Source organism: Pyxicephalus adspersus, chromosome Z (genome assembly GCF_032062135.1).
Source record: "Pyxicephalus adspersus chromosome Z, UCB_Pads_2.0, whole genome shotgun sequence".
Lineage (NCBI taxonomy): Eukaryota > Metazoa > Chordata > Amphibia > Anura > Pyxicephalidae > Pyxicephalus > Pyxicephalus adspersus.
The window spans coordinates 35,090,127-35,114,169 of NC_092871.1; the positions used below are offsets into that span (position 1 = coordinate 35,090,127).

Consider the following 24,043-nt stretch of genomic DNA (forward strand, 5'->3'; position numbering starts at 1 on the left):
AACATACATACTTGCTAAAAAGGCATAAAATGTAGTAAATTGGCACAGCTTGAAAAACAGTTGAATTCCCATAATGCTTTGTATTTAAGTAATCCAGTAATGCGTTTTTGTTTTGTTTTTTAAGTTTGATAAAAGTGTATTAACCACCTGAGCGTTACACTGAGGTCTAGATTTCTGTACCAAAAGCGTTACAGGTTTTCTTGAAATTTTTTTTTTTAAATTGTAGACCTGTAACTTACAGAAATATGTCCGAATAGGGGTCTAGTAGATATAATGAATATAAAAAAATGTTTGAAACACACAATCATGTAAAAAAAAAAATACTTTTAATAAAATTAAAGGAAAAACACAACGCACGCACAAGAAGCTGGCTGGCTGTTTTTTTCTCCGCCGGCCGGCTTCTTGTTTCAGAGATCACCCGGCGCTGGAACGAGAAGGACGTGGGACAATCAGCGGGACCAGGTAAGAAGCCGGCCGGAACACAAGATGCCGGCCGGCGGAACACAAGATGCCGACCGGCATCTTACCGGTCCCGCTGGTATAGGAGACGGCACCCGACGCTGGAGGATGACGCTGGAACACGGACCCGACGCTGGAACACGGACCCGGCGCTGGAACACGGACCCGACGCTGGATGAGCACAGCGGGACCAGGTAAGTGGGATTTTCATATAGGCGAAAAAAGTACGGGGTTATCGAAAGTTGCAAAAAATTTTTGCACAAAAAAGTACGGGGTTAGCGGTTGGGAGGTTAAGGAATATAGAATAGCAGAGAGTAAATTGAGAATAATAGTTGTTACATGTGGTCATGCTCCTCTAGTTCTAGTTCTAGTTCTTATAGATCTCTTATAATTGTGTATAAAGCTCTTTAACCCCAGTTCAGCTTTAAAGAATTAGAACACTTTTAACACATCTTGGAACACCTAAACATTTACTTTTTTTCCTTTTATTCCCTTATGAGATAAACAGCCCAACAGTTTACAAGTAGTTATATCAAAGAAAACATTCCTAAATTATTTTAGATGTGTATAGTTCTAACTCACAGTACCTAGCTGAAACTCTCAACGTATAAATACACTACATCAGAATGTGTTTCATTAAAAGACGGAATTGAAAACTGATGTAAGGTTATATACCTAGCCTGAGATAACAGAATTACCATCTGTCCATAATAGAATAATATAATACATAATAGAATACAGCTGATGAAAATAAACTAGAGAAAGGCATGAAATACCTGGTAACAACAAACTAAGAGACACTCAATGCCAAACAATGGCTTCCGAAGAAACTAAATCTGAATGTGTGAAAAGTAATTAATAAAAATGATATGCATGGAGGAGGTTTTAAATGGCTTCAATGCAGACTGGTAAAACAAAATAAAGTCTAAGAAGTCAGGGTGTTTTGTAGTCCTCTGGAATTTGAACTGTGGTTGATTTATCTCTCATTGATAGTGCATGTCTAATCCTTGGGTCAGTGCCACTTAGTAGTTTTTTCAGCTGTCTGTAAGAGTGGCATTCTGACCACCATTGTTTAAATGAACCAATGTAGAATAATTTTCCCCACTGATCATCAATGAATTGATTCTAGCAGTGGTTCAATGATGCCAAATATTTTAAAAAAGTCTGTTCTGGAGAGCTTAAGTGTGTAAGATATTTATAAACCCTATAGAACATGTTATTGTATTCAGTTGTGTTGAAAAATGTAATAATTATGTATTACTAGAAGATTATGAAAGCATTACAATACATTATTATAAATGTACCTTTCCTTTTTTAAAAAGTTCAGCTAATAAGGCTGGTGGTACGTATGACGTTATTTTAGGTGATTTTAGGTAGTAGGGTACATGGAAAGCTGCAAGTTGGGGGTCTGCACTGAAATGAGCAGCTGTCCATGAAATTGACTTTTTCTGTTTGTTTTTTAAGACCAGTTTAAATGTAAATAGTAGATAGTAACCATTTTGAGTTTTTACAGTTTAAACAGGGAACAGTAATATAGATTTATCATTCTCTTCTTTTTGTACAGTGACCTATTGCATACCAAACCATTGAACATAAAAAGTCAAGCAATTTGTCACAAACCATAACTACAGTTTGCCATTTGGTACAATAACATCTATTACACTGTCACGCACCTATGATCTGAGCTGGCATAATCAACAGGATTTATAAACTGTGTTTCCCTGCTCTATTAAAGGTCACTGGTTTGTTTTGGCAACTTTGGCTGCTTCACATAAGAAGGCACAGCTGATTCACAGCTAGAAATTACAACCCAACTCTCTCTCACAGCTTTTGTGAAGGTCTGCCAGGATTTAGATCCCCTTAGATGACCTTGCACAACCCAATACCCCATACAAACATCCACTTAGTTATGAAATCACGTTTAAATGTTTAAGACAGTTTTTTCCTGTTTTGTTAAATAAATGGTCCAAAATGATATGTGGAGCTAATAATCCCTCCAGCATGTATTGTGGCAAGATTTATTGTCAACACCATAACAGTATGGGAGACATGAACACATAAAAGGGTCAAGACGAAACAATAGCTACGTGCTAGCCAAGGTTTCTGGCAGATGTGTTTATATAGGTTAAGCTGGTGCCTCAGCAGGTTTCCCAACATCCTATTATGGAATAATTTCAATTTTTAGTTTTATACAGCATAGGGAATGGGTAAACCCTCAAAAAGTTTACCAGGCTTCTCCTCAGTGACCCGAGTATCTTTCCTGAGACTTTCCTCTATCCCCTGTCTGAATAGATAACAGGAAGTGAGAGAAAATTTCTTCAAACTAAATGCTAGGTAAAGCTAGTAAAGCTGGGGTTTTCTGTGGCAAAGTTCTATTATCAATAAAACTTAATATACAATATACTTAAAGTTTTCCACCTTGTATATAAAGTTGTATTGACAATAGAACAATTGTTACTAAAAAATCCCAGCTTTTCTCTTTTCTTGTTTTAAAATTCTATCATATTTGGGGGAGGCACATTACCTAATTTATATATGGCATAAGGTGTCACCACATTGTTACACAATCTTTATGTACCAGGCGTTTGTTGGTCATCGGGAATGGGAAGTTGTAAATTTCAGAGATGTGCATGTGAAAATGGCAGGATCTCTTGATTTAACTGACACCAATATACTAACTCTTCCCTACTCAATTCAAGGCAAAAAGAAAAAGCTTTAGATAAACTTTAAGCAAGTGGGCTTATCCAAGCTATGGGTGCTCTGTACTGTAGCTCAGAAAGTCTATGGAGTTTACCAGAGCACCCCACAAGTAGTTACAGACTTTTCCATGCTTTGCTACCAGGTTCTGGCCTTTTTAGTATACCAGGGTAGTCAGAGAAACTGACATAATTAGGATCAAACTGAAGTTGGTAAATGAGGAAGCGCCAAGTTGGTCAAAAAAACTCAAATGAAGCTTGCACACACAGGGTCAAGATATGGTCTGGGGTCACAGGAGGCTTGGTGGTCACAGGAAGCTCTGAAGTCACAGAAGACACAAGGGTTCCTGGAAGTACAGAAGACACTTGAGGCACAGGAGCTGGTAGCTCCACAGTGTGTCCTACCCAGTTAGGAAATCTGCCTCTGGAGACAGTATGACAACTTTCATATTTGTGACAGGTTTACTTCTTGTTTATTTGTTACCCTACAGACTTTAATGCTTCAGCCTAAGAATGTAAAGCTGTATCTGTAATTGAAAAAAGCATTTATTATACAATGTATTGCCAAAATATTATATGTGCCAAGCCTCACACATTTCCAGCCTCCATGTATTTCTTCCTAGAATGCTAGGTATGAATATAAAAATATCTGAAAATTATAGTCAACAATTGCAAGACAATTTTTTGTCATCTACTTTCCTGCCCAGCTGTCTCAATTCACTTTTTTCACTTCTTATATAATCTTAGGCTAGGGCAATTCTAACTACCCTAACTAACCCTACATCGGCAACCCTAAGTACCTGAAAGGGTAGCGTGCTTGTTGACATATCTTAATAATAGCAAAATTAAAGCTTGTGGAAAGCATGAAATCTCTGTCTGCTTTTTTTTATGCCACCAGCAGAGCTGCGGTGAGGAAAATAATGATAATAATAAAAAAAAGCTCTGTCATCATTGTTTAGATTCGTTCACCCAGTTATGCAAAAGGGCACCTGAAAACAGCTGTCTCCTGCTGCCCTGGCTTGTCAAAATGACAGGACCTCAAATCATTGGGGCTTTCAGATTCCAAATAGGCTCACGACCAGTAGACCCCCCCCCCCACAACAGAATGGTTACAATGTGGTGATTAGGCCCTCTCCCCAAACAAAGGCATTTGCCACCATTGGCTGCATGTTGGGTCTGGTCCTTACCAAAACGGAAGGGAAAGGTTACAGACTTTTTGCTTTACACACATTTTTTTGGCAAACTAGATTTAAGAAGACATTTTATGGAGAAAAGATAGGGGGCGCACAAAGGCAAAGAAACAGGCAGAAATTATGCTGTTTTTATTTGCTTTGTGACCAGAAAGGGGGGATAGATATTAACCACCCAGCCATTTAACCTGACCTTGGTTCGGGGTAAAAACACTTGCAAAAAATGTTAAACCCGAACTTTTCTCAGGTGGGTAAACAAACATTATATTGCAATTCGATTGTCATACATTGTATGACAATCAGATTACAATTGAAAGAATATAGCTCCTCTGGACACGTCTGTCCTCCTCTGTCTTCTCCCGGCGTGTGCAGTGATGATCTCCAAGTCCAAGTCTTGAGTCCAATACAAAGAAATCTTTATATAATATATATATAATTGTATTATATATATATTATATGAACTACTGTACAATTAAATTACATTATACACTATTTTTTTTTTTTATTTTTTTTTTTTTAAAGATTTTTTTTTTTATGTTTTATAAAAAAAATTTTTATTAATAAATTTATAAAATTTTGGACATAACTGGTTAGTTATGCGGAAAAAAAAAATTTCATGAAAAACAGTGTACCGCTTTTGGTACAGAAATCTAGACATCAGTGTAACGCCCAGGTGGTTAAATATACCTGCACCAGCATTTGCTAGTGCCTGTACAAATGTTAAAAAATGTGGGGCATCTCTGCCTACTCTTGCTGCCTGTCAAATAAAGCATAATGAACTGACCTATTAGGTGCAATGTTAACAGTTTTTTGCAAGCAGTTTTGAGCACTTTTACTGCTCAAAACCACATGACAAAAAAAACTTGGTTTGAACATTGCCTGGAGAAAAGCAAGGACTTGTTGTAGCCTTTTAGGACTCCTTTCCACTAGTTCTCCATGTTACCACATGCATGGGAACACATAGCTCATGAGTTGGTGTGTTGGGCTGCCATTCTTTGGTAACGGAACCCCCAAATGCACGACACCAAGTATGGTAAGATGTCTGCTTTAGCAAAACACACCTTAAATAGAGAAAATGAGCCCTTTTTGTTTGTTAAGAATATATACACTGATTAATGTCCATAGTTTAGCACAGGTGCACTTTAACAAAAAGATGAGACATGATTTGTTAGTGGAATGGTTCGGTAATATGTTTAAACTGTCACATATTAATCAGCAACAGTCTAAATACTTGCTTAAAAATAAATGTTACATAACCATTTTATTTTAGCAAAGCTGAAGTCCTTTGAAGTCAGCACAGTTTGGGAATGGGAGATGTTGACTCTTGAAATCTGATGCTTTTACTGTAATAGCTTTTTGGATGGAAAGTGTATAAATAAACTGCAATTGTTACAGTAAAAAAGGGTAAGCAGTAGCTAGCATTGATATAAAATATTTGGACAGCAATTCACATTCAGTTTATGGAAATGTAACATAGTTTTGTTGATTTTCAATGTTTGAAATGAAAGGAATGTGTAATTTGTTTGTTTTATTTTACAGTATATTACCATGATTAATATCTATTAATCAATGTATATATATATATATATATATATATATATATATTATTGATCAGTACTTAACATAATATTTTGAATGTATTATGCATGCATACTTCATATTTGTACGTTAGCCCCAAGACTTTTTTTTTAACACTTTAGACTTTTTTTCTTTATCCTCTAAATGCCTGCCTGATGCAAGAGTGTCATATGAATTTCAATTTCAATTAGACAAAAAAAATCTAAATTAAAAATCTAAAATAGCAAATAACATTTCTGCTTATTCTTCTGAAAACAAAAGTCTGTGTTACATCACTGTTGTTGGTACATCCTGTGTTAAATATGCATTTGTTAAATTATGTATATTTAAATAGAAAAATAATATAAACATTAGTTTCAATGTATAGACTTAAAATGTAAAATGTATTACAAAATAATATTAAATAATATTTGAGTTTCTATTTGACCAGCCAGCAGACTTGCATTACTCGGCTTTGTGTACATCAGTTCTTTTAGTTGGCTTAGCACGCTACCTGTGAGAGGTGAACAGACTTCTGTGGGCTGCCTGTATGGGGTTTACACAGGGGTTTATGTATCTGACTGGTGCAGGTGAAGTAGTGGATTCAGTTGGATAGCAATAACACAAACTAGCCACTCAGACTGTTAACAGAAGCCTCAGACTTTATGAGGAGTGGATTATGTAGAAACAGAAATGAGTGATTTATTAACCTGAGCTTAGATCTATGCTTCTACTGAAGTCTATTCCAAGAATTAACAGAAGGGGAGTGCTTGGGAACCACTTTGTTCATGTGGTTGCAGTGTGGTTGGGGTGGATTGCGGCCATGGTTGCCTGACCCTATTTTAGTCTTGGAAACTTTTTGTAATTGAGGTTTTGGTCTTCAGAACTGGACACAGTTTTCTAAGGGAAATCCACCTTAAGGTTCATATGGTGGATTTAAAACCTCCTTTATCCTGCTTGTGATACTTGAAGTAATGAACCTCAGATATCCATTCCCACTGTCTTGCCACACTATTTGCTCATTTTGCAATCATATCAAATAATAAACATTTTTTTCTGTTGAAGTTGGTATTTGTTTCTGAAACTCATAATAGCTAAAGAAGCATTGTAAATGAGAAGGGAAACATCTTCAATAATACAAAACAAGTAAAGTTGAAGTTTAAATAACTAGTATTTTGTATTTAATTTGTAAATTGCCACCAGCAGCAGAATTACTAGTGTGGCTTGACCCCATGGCAAGCGACACTTCTTTATTCATATTGGTTCAAGTCTTTTGGTACATCATGTACAAATATCTCTCTGTGCTAAATTCCAGCCTTTTGTACCATTGTAATAATCCTTTATTGTATATACATAGACTTTTTTCATGGTTGTTTAACGAGGTACATGCAATAAGAATATGCAATGTAATATATCTTATTGTATCCTAAGGTTTTTTTTCTACTCAATTGAGAACTATAAAAAGAATATAACTATGTATGTGTTCCAATATTCACAATATTGTACCCACATCCCACACATATCACAAACCACAGAAACCACTTTTAGGTACAAAAATAGTAACTATCATATTTATTCAAATAACCATTAAAATATACACAAATGTATGCATACAAAACCACTTATTACATATATTCCATGCATGAACATTTATTTTAAAAACAGAAAATAATGTATTAATCATTAATCATCATTAAATTGAGCCATAATAGCTCAGTACTGAAAAATTTTAAAACACTTTTTGAAATAATTCAGATTCTGACTCAACGTGTTTCGTTTTTTAAAAAACTTCAGGATTTTATTGATTTAACAACTTAAAACATATATTATTAAGGTGGAATTCACAAAACTACACAGATTTCACAGGCAAGGAATCCCTATAGATTGCCCTGTATTGACATCCTATGTGTTATTCAATTGGTTCTAATACTATGGTCAGGGATAACAACTGCAAAAAACCACACCATCTGCACAGTCGGTGTTGCCAAAGGACGTCACGGACTAAAAAATTATTTTGTTGTAACGGTTGATTGCAATTTTAATTGTATTATAGACTTGCCTTATACAATCTAATAGGAAAAATGTTTGCTACAAACAGTCCTTGACTGTGGTCACCCGTTTCATCAAACCTTCCTGTCTGCTGATGAGCTTCATCTTGCAGTATATAAGACAGCCCAGTGCAATGGCACATTTTTCTCTCCTAAATTGGAATTTACTCTAAGCATGATAAACTGATAGTTGATGAAATTTGTTGGAAAGTGAACATCTTAGAAAAAAGCATTATTTTAAAAAAGACAAGTCTGCAACAGCGTGCTGATGCACAAAATCATGCAAGTAGAGCATGAAGCCTGTATAACTCCTGTACCAAGGCCTGTAAAGCTTTCTCACTCCTGGTTCTATATTTAGAATTAATTAGACCTGACAATGGTTTACTGCTAATGCAGTAAATGGATACACAATGATTTCTCACCTATTTTTTATTATTCATTCATTATTTTATAACAGCGCTGTAACTAAAAATCCCCAGTTTGAAATATGCCAGAGGGATACAGGATTGCATAAGGTCTAGTCATTTGGAGCACACTTCCCCAGCCCCCTCAGAAACATAATGAAGTGTTGTCCACATTTCACACTTGGTGCTAAAGAGGAAATGTCTCTGTATGTACTGTGTAAATTGGGATGTAGAGCCATGGACACTGCACACAGCTGAGGCCTGTTTGTTACTGCTCCCTGCTGAGCTATGCCACAATTAATCAAGCTTTCTAGGTTTTGGTTAATTGTCAGTCCCCAACCATTTGTTTTTGGCTTCATGCCAGGTTTGATAATTTCACATTCTTGAGTTTGATGTTCACACACTACCAGACTCAGAGTATTCAGGGGTGGGGAGCCTGGGGTCCCCAGTCTTGTGTCTCTTGATATCTGGAACAGTTAACCCTTCTGGATCTAAGATTGTCTGCAATACTTTAGCTTACATTATCTATAACCAGAGGGGGAATATTAAGGTTATATTACTTATAGCTAAATGTAGAGTTTAAAAATGTAATGTGATAAGAATTCATAGTTCTACACACTTGATCTATACATGTAATTGTTACACATGATGTATTTTTGATTATATTCTACACTTCTGATGTAGTAATATTAGGCATAACTTTGCAAAAATAATTTAATAAAAGACAAGCGGGAGTATAGGAAAGCAACCAGGTAAAAGTTTAGATCATACTATGACTTTCTGTCATCCTATAGCCCATACTGAGCATTCCAACTACAGTCTAAAGCTACGTACACACTTCCAATTTTTATCCTTGGTAAATGAACGACGAACGATCCTGCACAATATCTGCGAACGATCGTACGGCCACCGATCCTGTACCTACAGATAACGACACGATCGTTCAAAGATATTGTACACACGATAGATGCGATCATCTAGGTGCACCACAGGAAGTGAGTGAACGTTCGTTCACCGCGCATGCTCAGACCATGTACGATCACTGAACGACCGTACACACGATAGATGGTCAACGATCTTCGTCCAATCCGATCCGCCGGTCCGGTCGTTCATTTCCAACGACTATCCTCGTTCGTCGGTGTCGTTGGTTACTTTTTTTACGAATGATTTTTGGCCAATCGGTCGTTCGTCGTTCGTTCGTCGTTCATTTCCAACGATAAAAATTGGAAATGTGTACGCAGCTTAATACCCTTGGACCAGCTGTCAGTAGTGTAAAAAAATGCCCTAGTTCATCCCAAACAAATGGCGCCTATTTGGCTTCCTGTCCCTAGAGTCATTCTCTATTATTTTTGACTCCAGCTCAGGGTACTAGTCTACACATCCAGTATGGCCACCCTGCCGAACAGTAAATAAAAGTTTATCAGTGCTATGACTTTATATATGGCATTGTTATGCTAAAAATGAGCCATTCAAAAATGTACATGTAATATACCAATGTCTCTGTGGGCTCTAGTTAAATTTAAATGCACTGTCTGAGTAACTACAGCCTAATAGTTTTTTTTCCACAGCTGTAACTTTGAAATTCTTTTCGGTGTGACATAAAGAGTTCATGTATTGTGTAGTCATTATAGCGTATATGACCAACCTAAAATGGATGTTAAAAATATCTTGATGGCAAGCACTAAAGCATGGTTAGTCACACAACTGAGCTTCCTTACTTTATTGCATCCCTTATATACCTGAGTACTTTTCCAAAAGAACTGTAATGCAAGATTCCTATTTTATTATAGGAGCAACCAAATAAAAATGATCTCCCTTCAAAGGCTGCTGTCTGTAATCTCCCATCAAGGTTACTATGTTACAGTGTTGGAGTGTATGCCTCTTCCATTCTCTCAGATTACTGACCTGCAGATTGCTTACATGAGAAAATACAATAGTAAAAGAACACTTACTAATAAAGAATGTCTTGGACACATGATTTTTTCAGATTTATTTTCTGGGAAGTAAAATCAACATTTGACCTGAAATCGATATACTTGTAACAATACTTGAAGTGTGAATGTACTTTAAAACAAAGTGCACTTGTTTGTTCTTTTTTTGTCCCTTTTTCCTGACCTAACCTATCTAACATCCCCCTCCATAGATGCATTGTTTCACCTGATGGCCATGGTTCTTCTTTCTACATCCAGGGCCAAAGTTGTCATGCCTGTGCATTACAGCTGTAAAGACTTCTATGGGTCTGTGTGCCAAGGCTAGAAATCCTCTGAGATAGTCCTATGGAAGTCTGTGGGAATTACAATGCATGGCTAGGACAGGGAAACATGCAGCACTGGATGTACAGAAACAGAGGAACTGCAGCCATTGAATAAAACCTAATTTGCACCTGTGGAGAGTGGGCTAAGCTATTTAAGGGAAAAAGGGCAAAAAGGATGAATTTTCTTTGATTTTAGAGCACCTATCCTTTAGTAGGTCAAACTTTTGAGGTGAAATTATATTGTTGTTAGCATTGCTATAGTTTAAATGTCATTTTTTCACCCCCCCCCCCCCCCCCCCCCCCAAGTTTATACTTACTTTCTCCATTCTTCCATTCCCCACAACCGCTATACTTAAAGCCTCCATTCTTTTAGCGTTGTTCTCTAAATCAGGAACACATTTTTAGAGGTTAGATAGGAGTTCATTATTATTTGAAATCAATTAAATAATTGTTAAAGAACCCAAGTTTTTAATACCAGTATCAATAATATATACCAAAACAGAGATAACGGTGACAACATGCACATATAGAATACATTTATATGGAAATCCTAAAGATAAATAGGAATCACTGAAGTTGTTTCCCCATTATCCTCTTCTGTGTAATCATCACACTATAAGTGAAGTTATTCTCCCCTAACCACTTTGCTGTCGATCTTCCTTTGCCACTTTTACATTTATAACTGGTATATGAGAAGTGACTGGTCTTTACCAGGTTGCTATAGCCAAAACAAAATTGATAGTTTTAGATGAGTGTAGAAGGGATAAAACATCTGTTTTCATTGCAATCTGTGTTACCATTCTGTTTATCTAGTTTATCCTGTTGACCTTTGTTAACAGGACAGTGATTGGAAATCCAAAATTTTACAGTTGTCATCAAAACAGAATAAGTGGATAGGACCACTTGTTGGAGTAACAATTATCTATACAGAGATTTACCTATGGAGAGAATTTAACTTGCTGTGTCTTCTACCCAGGAATTGAAGGGAAATCTCCCCAAACAGCAGTAAATGGGACAGGGAGTTTACCAATTTCTTATTTAAAGACTGGAAAAGCTTTGGCTACACATACCCTTCTGTTATTCCTGTTGGGTTGGAAGTGCCAACAAAGAGTGTCTGGTTATTCTCTGTTTTTAGCAATAATAGGAATATACTATATGTAGTTTTATTCTTCACTGTGCTCAAAAGTGCTACAGAATGAAATGAAGCTGTATAAATAACACATAATAGGAGTTTTTTTCCCCTCCCCTTTAGCTAGTGCTGAAAGGTGCAGAGACATTCAGTACATTATCTTCCAAACACAGTATGAACTGCACAGTCTGACTGTGTAATCTGCTACCCCCATGCTCTGGGTGGCTGAACATCTACACCTCCAGTCCAGGCTAGTGGCAGGTGTCCAGCAGCTCCAAAGACAGAAAAAGAGGGAGGTGGGGGTGTAGAGGGAGGAGAAGGGGGAGGCAGGTACCCTTGCTCTGGCAATCAATCAGTCAGATAAAAGCACTGCCCTCTCTTTCTACACACTTTCCTTGTAACTGACTTCCCCAGGGACAGCCAAAGAGCTCCATTCTGAAGTACAGGAGTGCAGAGTACCACAGACATTGGAATATTAATTAATCAGTCTTCTGGGACACATCTATCCACACAATGGGACATCTCATAAAGGTGAGTTATCAGTGTAATAAGTACATCACTAGCATTGCTGCTGCTAAGAGCAAATACAGGGACAAGAACTGGCATAGAAGAATCATAGTAATAGCTTGAACATACCTAACATGTACTGAAAACAAGGATAACTATAAACCAAATATGCAGGTACCATGTATTATTTTATGATTTTCGGAGCTTGCATTATAAAAGGAATATAAGTTTATAAAATTAACAGTTGTGAGACTTTAAAATAGAATTCAAGGTTGTTACTTAATGCTTGTTTTGTAGTGATGTATTTCAAATACTAAAAGTCCTATAAAGAAAACACATTAATGTGTTTTTTTTTCTTCTATAATGCTATAAATTATTTATAGTTATAGAAAAACATAGGCTTCTGTGATGACAGATTTAAATATGGCTATGGTTTTGCAATAGTACTACTAATTGTTTAATGACGTTTAGACTTTTTATTGGCCATGTGCAGGGACATCACATTATATTCCATACCTAGGTTTTGCTTTTTTTGAAAGAGAAAATTGCGCAAGTGATAAAATGTATAAAATATGTATGTGATAAAGTATATGTCCTATAAATTTGGGTACAGATTCGAAGAAAATTATTTAATGATTTTAATAGTTTTCCATGCCCAGCTATGGAAAAACGGAGAGGTTTCATGGGGTAGAAGCATTAGATCTGCTTGGTGGTTCTGCAATTGAGTAGAAGCAGCAGCAGCAGCTCCCGTCCATTATTCCCAATTAAAGCTATATTTTTTTCTTTTCAGAGTGAAACAGAGGTGGGACACCACTTTAACTGTGCCCAAAATCACATTTTAGTTTTAGGTGGACGATTGGCAGTGTTGCATCCACTGAATTATTGATTATCTTGTGAACTCCATCATTATCTCATCACTAGAGTTCCTGGTCCCCCAAAGCAAATATAACACAAAATGTGGGAGTCTTATTCCACCTGTTATATAGAAAATGTATAAGTGAGAGTTCAACTTATCCAACTGACCAACATTTGTGGGCACAACAAAAAAAAAAGGTTATGTAGAGGTCTGAATGTCAGGGTCTGCATGACGTGCAAAAAGCTACTATTGGTTATTTGTTAGAAAAGTGTAAACTATTACCCCTCAACCCCATCCAGCTTTAATCTCATACAGTACTGGAAAAAAACTGATATAGACTAATTGCTGCAGTGATACAATGATATATAAGGCTAGTTTTCATGTAAAAAAAAAAAATAGAAACACCTAGTAATAACTGAAGAATACCATACAATTGAGTTGGACTGGATGATGAGTAGTAATTATTGATCATGTAGCTGCTGTGAAACTATAAATTCCAACTTTACAGCTGTAACCAGCAAAGCAGCCAATGGCTAATATAATATATTATACTCAGAGCTGTTAGAAACCAGAATTTTCCATGACTTTTAATTTGCTCATCAACTGGAATGCCTTTGTTTACCAGTGCTTTATATAAAAATGTACAGTAAATCAAATTCACCTCTAATTAATTCACTTTTTTTTGAATTTTACAACTCTGCTAACATCATTGGCACTGTACAAGTAAAAGATACATATGAAGGTGTATATTAGCAAATGCATTTAAGGGCAAATGTGCATACAATTTTTCCTCCTGTGTCACTATCTGTATTCGTCTGTCACTGCAATCCCTATTTAATGTACAGTGCTGCGTAAAATGTTGTTGCTATATAAATACTGTTTATTATTATTATTATTATTATTATTATTAATAATAATAATAATAATATTAGTAATAATAATGATAATACAATTTTCTAGCAAAAGCTATAAAAGAAAAAGAAAAGTCCTGCCTTTATGACCCTGCACCACAGTTCCAACAATTGGATCATTTAGTAGCTAGAAAATATCATAATATCATAAGGGTCTCACAAGCATGATGTATGGCTGAAACAGTATCTTTGATTTGAGACTAGCTATGTGAAACAAAAATAAAGTTTTTGGAATTCTATTTGTTACCGGGCTGATAGGTGGCGATGTTGTATCAGATCACCCAAAAAATAAGAGTTATTGATTAAACTAGATTGAAGTTATATAGTATAGTAGGCAATGGCCTTGTAGAAATGTTATCTCTGTATGTTTCTTATACTAGGATGAATATCAATGCAATTTTAATGTCTATACAAGGACTAAAGTATTTTATAAGAAAAAGAAAGAAGATAGAAATACTCCACTTTTTCAAAGTGTTTCTCATATTATCTTTCAATAAGCCTACATTCTCAGATTGTATTGTACTCAGAAGTATGAGTGTTTGTGTTAGTGCATGAATGAGGGGGAATATCAATCAAAAATATTTGCCATAGACTTTTCCTAGAAGAAAATGTCTAACAAACCAAATGTTCTTGACCTGGCATTGGTTGGAGTTATTTAGTATATACTGATTTGTGTATACAATTACATATATATATATATATATCATTGCTTATATTATTTATTGTAGTCAAAATGTTGACTATATGGCAGCATTTTGAAGCATTACTGTGATGCAAATTAAGTCCACATTTTGGCCATGTCAGAAAGAAAGGAAACCATTTGCTTGGTCATCTAGGATCCAGGTTCTTCAATGATAGTCTACTTTCGCCGTTCTTGGAGAGTTTAATAAATCAGGCCCTGTGTGTTCTGTTAACTCATGCAGAACTACGTATTTTACACAACATGCAAGATATGCTTTGGTGCACTGAATTTGCCATGCATTCCTAATGACATCTTAAACACACCTAATGTGAATTTAGTTGTAAACAGACTCACATAATTTTGTAATTGACATGCACATGTTGTATGCAGTGCATATCAGATGAGCCCAAGGACACCAAACTTTCAATTTTATGAATTGACTTTGTATGTGCCTTTGCTGTAGCAAACTTACATGTCTAGGCCTGGGACGTACAATATTAAAATATCATGGAAAAATGTAACATTTTCATGAAACACAACTACTTTCTCCCTTTTTTTACTGATTTTTCTAATATTTAAAATAAGATTTTTTCAAAACTGTAAATGTAAAAAACATTTAAACTTGTTTTGCATAACATTGCCAAATAAACACAGCATAATTACTGGCGATATGGCCATCCTGACGTGTCAAAGGGCATATGTGTCTGGCACTGATTAGCTGGTGTAATCTTCCATAAATTCTTCAGATCTAGGTATATTTTAATAAACTGAATTTGATTGAGCACATATGTAGGGCAGTGCCAGGACAATGTGCATTAGGTGTGAAGACCAGTGCAGGCCCCATGGACTGTAAATGATCCTAGCATAGGTTTTGGGTCCTGCCCTTTTTTGCACCCCCTTCCTGTATCTCTTAGTTTGACCCTTATTTGTCCCCCACCTAGGCATTAGCTTTTTTACGTATGCAGGTACAGATCCTACCTTAATCTGGTGACACCTATGAGGTATCATGGTACAATGAGACAGACAGTAGTAAATAATGTGCAGCTGCATGCTAAAATATAACAAATGTTTGGTGCAAACTCAGGTCTTCTATTCTAAATTCACAGTTAGCCCCTCCCCTCCTTATAGCAATCAGTGCAGTGTTTTGAGGAAGTTTACTTGCCTTCAGACCCCAGTGCTGGTCAACCTCCATCTGGTACTGCATGGCCTTTACAATTTATAAGATTTGACAAAGGGTAGCATTCTTCCCAATGGCCAGCAATGTAAAAGGTATTTTTGTCAAGCTAATATGCTGTGAGTTGTAGATATAGTAATTATAGAAAGCGTTCCCTGAAGACCTACACATTATTTTAAAGGTTCCCCTATATTTAAAAGGTCAAGAAAGGCTTATCTATAAAGTAATAAATTATAACCAGGGAGTATCAGAGTGATCTTTATGATTGTGCACTGTGCTACACTGCATGATTTACAAGACTAGTTATGCAAAATAACAAACTATACAGTGGATTAAAACAAACATATACATAAATTATTGGCACTTCTGTAATCTTAATACATCATTAATTGTATTATCTTTAAATGCCAGCATAGCCTCCTGCAGTCCCTGTTTAACAAGGCTGAAGTGTTACATTAGAAGGTGATAATTAGCGACAAGAAGCATGCTGATATGATAGGAGGAGTAACCAGAGGTGCAGAAGCATGAGCTCATCATTGTTCTGCTTTTACTATAAATAACACTGGTCAACAAACATTTTCTTGCCAAACAGATGCACAGATTCCAAATATGGTATTGGTTTTGCCAGATTGGCTCTAGTTTTGGAAATAATTACCTCAATATTAACCTCATTAAAAACTAATGAAATATAAAAAGTAGGCAAATTGAAACTAGATATGCCTACTTATACAAAATAAAATTTTTGAAATACTAATGTCAATATTTTCTATATTCAGTATAGTTACAGAACTAATCACAAAGAAGTCATTGAAAAACTCTGTATGATTTCATTTTATGCTGATGATCAGGACAATCACGTTGAAGGCTCCAGCAGTAGTCCGCCATCATGTGTCTATCCCATCTACCTTTCTTCCATCACCTTTATATCCTGATGGAACCTCTCCCCTTGTTCCTCACTGAAATCACCAAGGTTTTCCGGAAATATTTACACATGGGTATGGAGATAGTGTACATTTATGCTCATAGTAGCACCCAAAATTTTAAAGTTTAAGAGCAAGTTTTGTACCATTTCCTCATAATTTTTTGCTTTATGGTTACCCAAGAAGTTCTTGACAACCATGACATAGCTGTGCCAGGCAGAAGCTTCAGTATCAGTCATGTAACTTGTGAAATTTGAATAATTTATCAGTTTCCGAATCTGGGGTCCATCAAAGATTCCTTCTTTTAATTTTTCAGTACTCAATCCAGGGAAGAATGTACAAATGTATTTGAAGCAATCACCGTCCTTGTTCAGAGCTCTAAAAAATTGCTTCATTAATCCCAACTTTATGTGTAGTGGAGGGAGAATGATTTTTTCTTTGTCAACCATTGTCTCGTTTATGATGTTCGCTGCACCTTTTTTCATGTTTTCCCTTGGAGGCCATGTCGTTTTCCCATTTATCCTGCTTTGCTCTACTACCCCACAAGCAGATGAAACATGGGTACTTTGTGTATCCACTTTGCTGTCCAAGTAGTTCGCCATTTTTTAAATCAGCACATATAGACCATTGGTGTTCATGATAGCAAAGCTTTTGTAAGACAATTTTGACATTTCCATATACTTAGGTCACATAATAAATCATTGAGCTTTTCTTGGGAGAACTGCTGGTTTGATGAACCACTTTCTTCATATTCACTTTCACTGCTAACTCCTGGATTACACTCCAAACCCTGTTCATCCTTCATGTCAGATACAGGAATATCAGGGAGTGTACTGAACACTGGTATGGGAACATCAGCACCATGCAGCACAGGTCGTCTTGCTGATTCTAAATCAGGGTGCTCCCACTTGTTTTTCTTGTAATGATTGAAACCTTTTACATTCACAGCACAAAAATAACAATAATTATGATGATTTTGGGGCTTTCACCATACCATAGGTACACCAAATTTCAAATTCTTCAGTTTTCCATTTTTCCACAGATGTAGACACTCTACACAAGTTTTGCATACCATATGGGGAGCCCAATTTTGGGCACCCAGTTTAACACCAAACTATGCAAGATATGCTTGTTTCACAAATTCTGTAATATTTCTTCTCTGTTTTTGCTGAGAATATTCACCACAATTGTAGCAAAATACTACAAGAAGAAGAAGAACCCATATTTCTGTAAAAAAGAAAATGCATGAATAAAAAAAAGGCAAATGAAAGTTTCATAAAAATAATCCTACATTAAATATAAAAAAAGCAAAACCTGATTGTAAATAAAGATTATTATTATTATTATTATTAACATTAATAATAATAATAATAATAATATGCTGTGTTAACATTTGTTGTTGGTAAAATCGTCTATTCTGATTCCTGTATAACAGGAACTAGAGCCAATTCAATGGCTGGATTCAGCAGACCTGATATACACCAAATATATTAAAAAATTCTCGTCAAGTGGAAAAAAAATTTTTTTTTAATTTTTTTTGTTGAGCTGTGTTAATATAACAAAGAAGGGCGTGTCCAGGACTGCTAGAGCTTAGAGGAAGTAAGAGAAACTATGCTGATCATTAGTCTGAAGGCAGTGGTAGAAAAGAAGTACTGCAGATAACAATGCCCTATTTAATTTTTTTTCATTTATCTTTTGCTAAGAAATTATGTTTTAATTTGTTTTTAATGGTTTAGCCTTACACTTTCAATAACTGGATATTCTGTGATAGAATTTACTAGCCACATTGTTAGTAAGTTTTTTGTCTTAGGAACATTAGTAATTATAACAGCGCTCCTTTCCATAACAGTGATGGTTGTCACTGGTTTTATATGTAGATCAAGAAATCTTTCCATTCTGCTGATTTGATCTTCTTTGATCAATAGTTATCCAAAAGCTCAGATGGATCCTGTCAATGGCTTTCTTTTGAGTAAGATGCTATGAAGTGGGTCACATGGCAGGAAAGTGTGAACCTTTTGATGTGTCCTATCCCATTACTTAAGCTATATAGATAAATAGCTAATAATTCATTTGGAAAGCATTATTAGGATTTGTTTTTGGACTGAGAAGATATTCTTTGATATAAAACTTTCAAATGTTTTCATTTTTAACTAGCTGTAGCAAATGGTTTTGGCAGTCAGGCTTGTAATGATGTAAGAACATTAGAATTTAGGAATCAACAACTATCTCTTGTGTCTAGGCAACATGAACATTAGATTTTAGGGGTTAGGGGTTCAGGTAAAGAGAATCAGTCATGACTGGACATATTTAAGTATCCAAATACTAGGTAGAAACAACTGCAGGTATTTCAGTTGTCTATTTAATTTTTAGGTTGTCTAAATCTTCCTCCAGTTTGAGTCACAGGTCACAATACAGGCCTGTTAACTGTCTGCTCACTGTTTTTCTGATTCTGAGCATGCTATATGTGAGGTCTGTCCGTTGTAGGTCTGACAGTATAGCAACTGTCAGACTTCAGACCTCTGACTGCCTAGTAATTGCAAGACGTAAAATCAGATCAAACATTCTTGAATAAGCCCAGCCATGCTGTTAACAGTCCAAATTCTGAGACAACAACAAATTAGAGTAAGCTAATATTTTATGGGCAGCTGATACAAAAAATATAATTTTACAGACACAACAAAACAAAAGACTGTTCATCATAACTGCATTTTCATAGGTCCTATTCAGTTATTTTATTAATTTCATTATTTTAGTAGTAATGGAGAAAAGAAAATGATAGTAACAGTTACATTTTTGGCAATAAAAACCAATGAAGATTTACCTTTTAGTTTGTGGAAAACTAAAACAAAATTTCAAAAAGGCAATATGAGCTTTCATCCAGATTTCTTTTTCTCCATTTCTAATGTATCAGCCTAGTTATGTCTTCATTTGTAATCGACATACATGATATGATAATAGTGTAGCAAACAGTTGTGTACTGACACACTGATATAATCAATTCTAGTCACTTCAGTACAAAAACATTAATATTGCAGCCTGGTTCAGAGTGGAATAAAATACTGAGGTTGATTTTAGAATATCTTTTTTAAACATCCTATCTGGCTATTATACTGACCTATTAGTTTAAAATATCCTAAATCTGTGGGCTGAAATAACTTTTTAGCTTGGAGAAATCTTTATCCGTGTCTTGGTGCCACGTCAGTAATAACCAGTCAAGCAGCTAGTATTTTCAGAAGGAAAACTCAGAAATGTTTGCTTCCATATATTTTTAACAATAGATTTCCATGAAATAATAAATTCCTTCATGGAATTAAAAGCTATTTTAACAGTATGTATGTACAGTATACATAAAGCAAAATGAGTAGGCAATTAACATGATGATTAACATACCACCAGGTCTGATCAAGAGTGTGTATGTGTCATTGTGTATAAATGGTATAAATGTGTGTTGTGATAGCCTTGGCTGGACATCTCACTGTCATCAAACAAAACATTATATATATATATATATATATATATATATATATATATATATATATATATTAACACCCACTGATATTAACCGTTAGCTTGCAGAAGGGTCAAATGTGGGAGAAAGCAAAGACATTCAAGGCAAGAGACTGTTTTAACTTTCCGGCTTTAAAATAAAAGAGACACGGTGGAAAAGTTTAGCGGAATGTCATGGTCATGAGGATGTCATCAGCAAACAGCATAATTTGTGGGAAACACCAGCAGCCTCTATGCCCCTAACAGCCAAATAATGCAAAAGGAATTTTGCCAAGTGCTCTATTGCCAGGATAAAGAGAATGGGGGAAAGGGCCAGCTTTCTTTCGTGCCTCTGTTGCATACATTTTCAAACATATGAACACTACACTATCTGTGGTCATCATACTTTATTCACTTCACAAACAACATTTTAAGCTTCCAACCTAGAACATATACAGTGGATGTAAAAATGTACGCACCCTTGTTAAAATGCCAGGTTTTGGTGATGTGAGGTGTTTTTTTGTTTTATTTTTTTTGCAGCAAATGTATCTTTTGAAATTTTTTGCAAATTTTATCTGGATCTGGATGTTTTCTTTGTAAGAAAAAAAGCTTCTGTCTTGCAACCCTACCTTATAGTCCAGACATCCCAAAATAAACACCATCTCCACAGTTAAGCATGGTGGTGGCAGTATCATGGTTTGGGGTTGCTTTTATTAATTAATTAATTATTAATTAATGTTATTAATCTGCTAGAGAGCTGAAAATGAAGAGGGATTTCAAAACAACAATGACCCCAAGCATACATCCAAATCAACAAAAACACTTCCCTAGAAGAAAAATTTAAATTTAGAGATGCCCTCCCAATCTGACAGATTTGGAGTGTTTTTTTGTTTCTGCAAGGAAGTGTGGACAAATATTGTAAAATCAAGATGTGCAAGGGAAGAGTTTTGAAATGATTTATTGCAGTCTATTTTTTACATCACAAAAACCTAGCATTTTACCAGGGGTGTGTACACTATTTATATCTATTGTATATATAGTAATGAATAAATTGAGAGAAGACTTACCTTAAAAGTAGCTCTATCTTCCTAACACAAAGATGGGGGAACCTGACATATGTCCCTGCATTCTTCTCCAACAAATGTTATCTACCAATATTGTTAGATGAGGAAACAAGAAAAATAACATAATTTACTTTAGGTCTCTCCCCATCAGCCACAGAGGCAACACATACTTGCATTGGCCTTATATTGTATAAAATGGTCCATATAATGAATATGCTTTAAAATCTAAAATCATCCAATCTACCATGCTAAAGGGATAAGCGAATATGCTCAGGTTCATTTTGTGGGGTTGTTTTTGCAAAGCTGACTTTAGAGTCATCTGGGAGGCAGTAGTACAAATATTGTTCAGTTTATGGAATGCATATAAGAAATATATAAAAAACTAGCCAGTTTTTATCCTGCAATAAGAATAGAAATATATTATCTTGGAGACAACAGCCACAAAATATGTCTTTTTGACTGGACAGCATTTATTCCTTCAGTAGAAATCTGAGTATATCATGCCAAAGGAAAATTTAGGTACAGTATATTATCTTAGAAACAATAACTACATAGAAACAACCACAGAACAGGAATTGCTAGTTGCTAGTGTAAGGGGATGTATGTTTTTGTAAGCATAAGTTGTGTTTATGTGAAATTCCAACACTGTCCATACATATCAAATATTTTATTTTTTTTATACATATATGCAGCCTGACTCTACGAAAAACAGAAGAATGGAAAAGAAGACACCAATTTCTTGTTTACTGTTTCTACTCCTTATGGATGGCTGCAGATTGGAACATGTAAAGAGTAAGTGCTAAACAACACTTTTTGTAGGTATAAAAAATACATATTTATATTTAGCTTGCACAAAAGCTCAACTTTAGCCAAAATGTCTTATTTTGTTTTGAGTAGGGTGTCAAAGAGTTAAAATCCCTGGTTCTAATTTCTTTAGGTTTAATCAAGCTTTTAATTTCTGTCTGTGTGCATATTGTGGAGATTTCCATTCTTTTTCTGTCCTGACAGGGAATGATAACAAATATATCCAATAGGGACACAGGAACAACAAAAAAAATGTAAAAATTCCTTCTTGTTTCATCCTAATGGTAGCATTTGATGTGTTATGGTTTTTCTTCCTTAACCCCATTATAACTGCCGTCCTCAAGTTTGAGAAGATCAGCTAGAAACACCTTTCTCAGTAAGTGTCAAAATAGGAGTGGGTATTTTGTTGCCATGAAGATGTACCAGTAAAGAACAATTACTAAAAGGTGAATATACAGTTTTTCCATTCCCAGTCTTGGCAGCATGGAAATTAACTCACACAATAAGGAAGTGTGCAATTTATTTTGTTAAATCATAAAATGTTGACTGTTCCATTATAAAAGTTGGACTGTCTATCTGATATTGGTAAGGACAGAACCTGCAAACACCACAACCCTAATTATGCTGGAATTTTAAACTTTTTTGAGGCCTGCTTAAAGAACTTGTGTTAGATATGTTATTCTCTGCAAAATATATGAATTGTATCCATATTTTGTGGTAATACATATTAGAGGATGATTTCCCGGCCTTTAGCAGAGTAATTACTCTCTACTCACAGCCTCCTCAGTCAGTAATTGGGCATTGCAAATATACTGACTGGTGGACCTTGGACAAGAATCGGGATGTATAAGGAATTGGTGGTAAGATATACCCCAACTGTGAGTTCCATAAATAATGGCCAACAGATTGATCTTTGAGGTTACCCACTTCTGCGTCAGTAGTTTGTAGATTCCCTGATTGTTTGCTCATTGTTGGACAGAAAAATCCAGTTCAAAGAATCCGTCTACTGATTCTGAGTTGCTTGGAGGTCAATGACTTGCAGGTCATAGAGATGACATTGGGTCCAAGTCAAGATGATTCTAACTTTGGGCATAAACATACAGTACCTGGTTCTGCCATGTCTATGGATGTATGTATCCTACCATTATGTTGTTATGTAGACCCTTCTTGTTTTCATTATTTCAGCACCAGATGCCAGTAATGCCTTGTATGATGTTTGGAGCTCTAGTACGTGCGACACTCTTGCCATGAACAACCAGGAACTTTTTATTATTACACAGTATTTATATAGCATAGACATATTACGCAGTGCTTCACAAAGTCCATAGTCATGTCGCTAGCTGTCTTTCAAAGGGGCTCACAATTTAAATCTCCCTACCTCATTTATATGTCTTTTTATACAATCTAAGGTCAGGAAGCCAATTACCCTAACTGCATGTTTTCGGGAATGTGGAAGCTAACGCATGCAAACACGGGGAGAACCTGCAAACTCCATGCCAATAGTGCCCTGGTCAAGATTTTATCCTGGTCCCCAGCACTGCAAAGACCAAAGTGCTAACCTCTGAGCCACCACGCTGCAGTTGCTTGTTTGCAGTAGCCTTCCCAACCCCTTCAGCTGGCATCAATGGTAGATAAGAGATGATAGAACAGTTTTAGTTTTAATTTTCACCACCAGAAAGACTCTTTCACATTAGTTGGTCAAGAGTTGCTCAATCCCACTGGCTCAGAAATGATTATTAAAAATAATTTGTATTTATAAAGTGCCAGCATATTACGCCATAGTCATGTCAATAACTGTCCTTTTAACAGGCTCACAATCTAATGTGTATATATTTTTTAGGGAAACTAATTAACTTGATTGCATGTTTTTGGAATGTGGGAGGAAACTGGAGTGTCAAGAGG

General features: G+C 35.6%; 1 protein-coding gene across 1 annotated transcript in view; it reads left to right on the top strand.

Moving 5' to 3' along the window:
- The first annotated feature begins 12,112 nt into the window (after positions 1-12,112).
- Positions 12,113-24,043, top strand: part of CHRDL1 (chordin like 1) — a 53,444-nt gene continuing 41,513 nt past the window's right edge. Inside the window, exons 1-2 of the mRNA XM_072430512.1 lie at positions 12,113-12,268; positions 22,030-22,129. Coding sequence (XP_072286613.1) covers positions 12,251-12,268; positions 22,030-22,129 — 118 coding nt within the window. The 5' untranslated portion in view covers positions 12,113-12,250. The remainder of the gene's footprint in view (positions 12,269-22,029; positions 22,130-24,043) is intronic.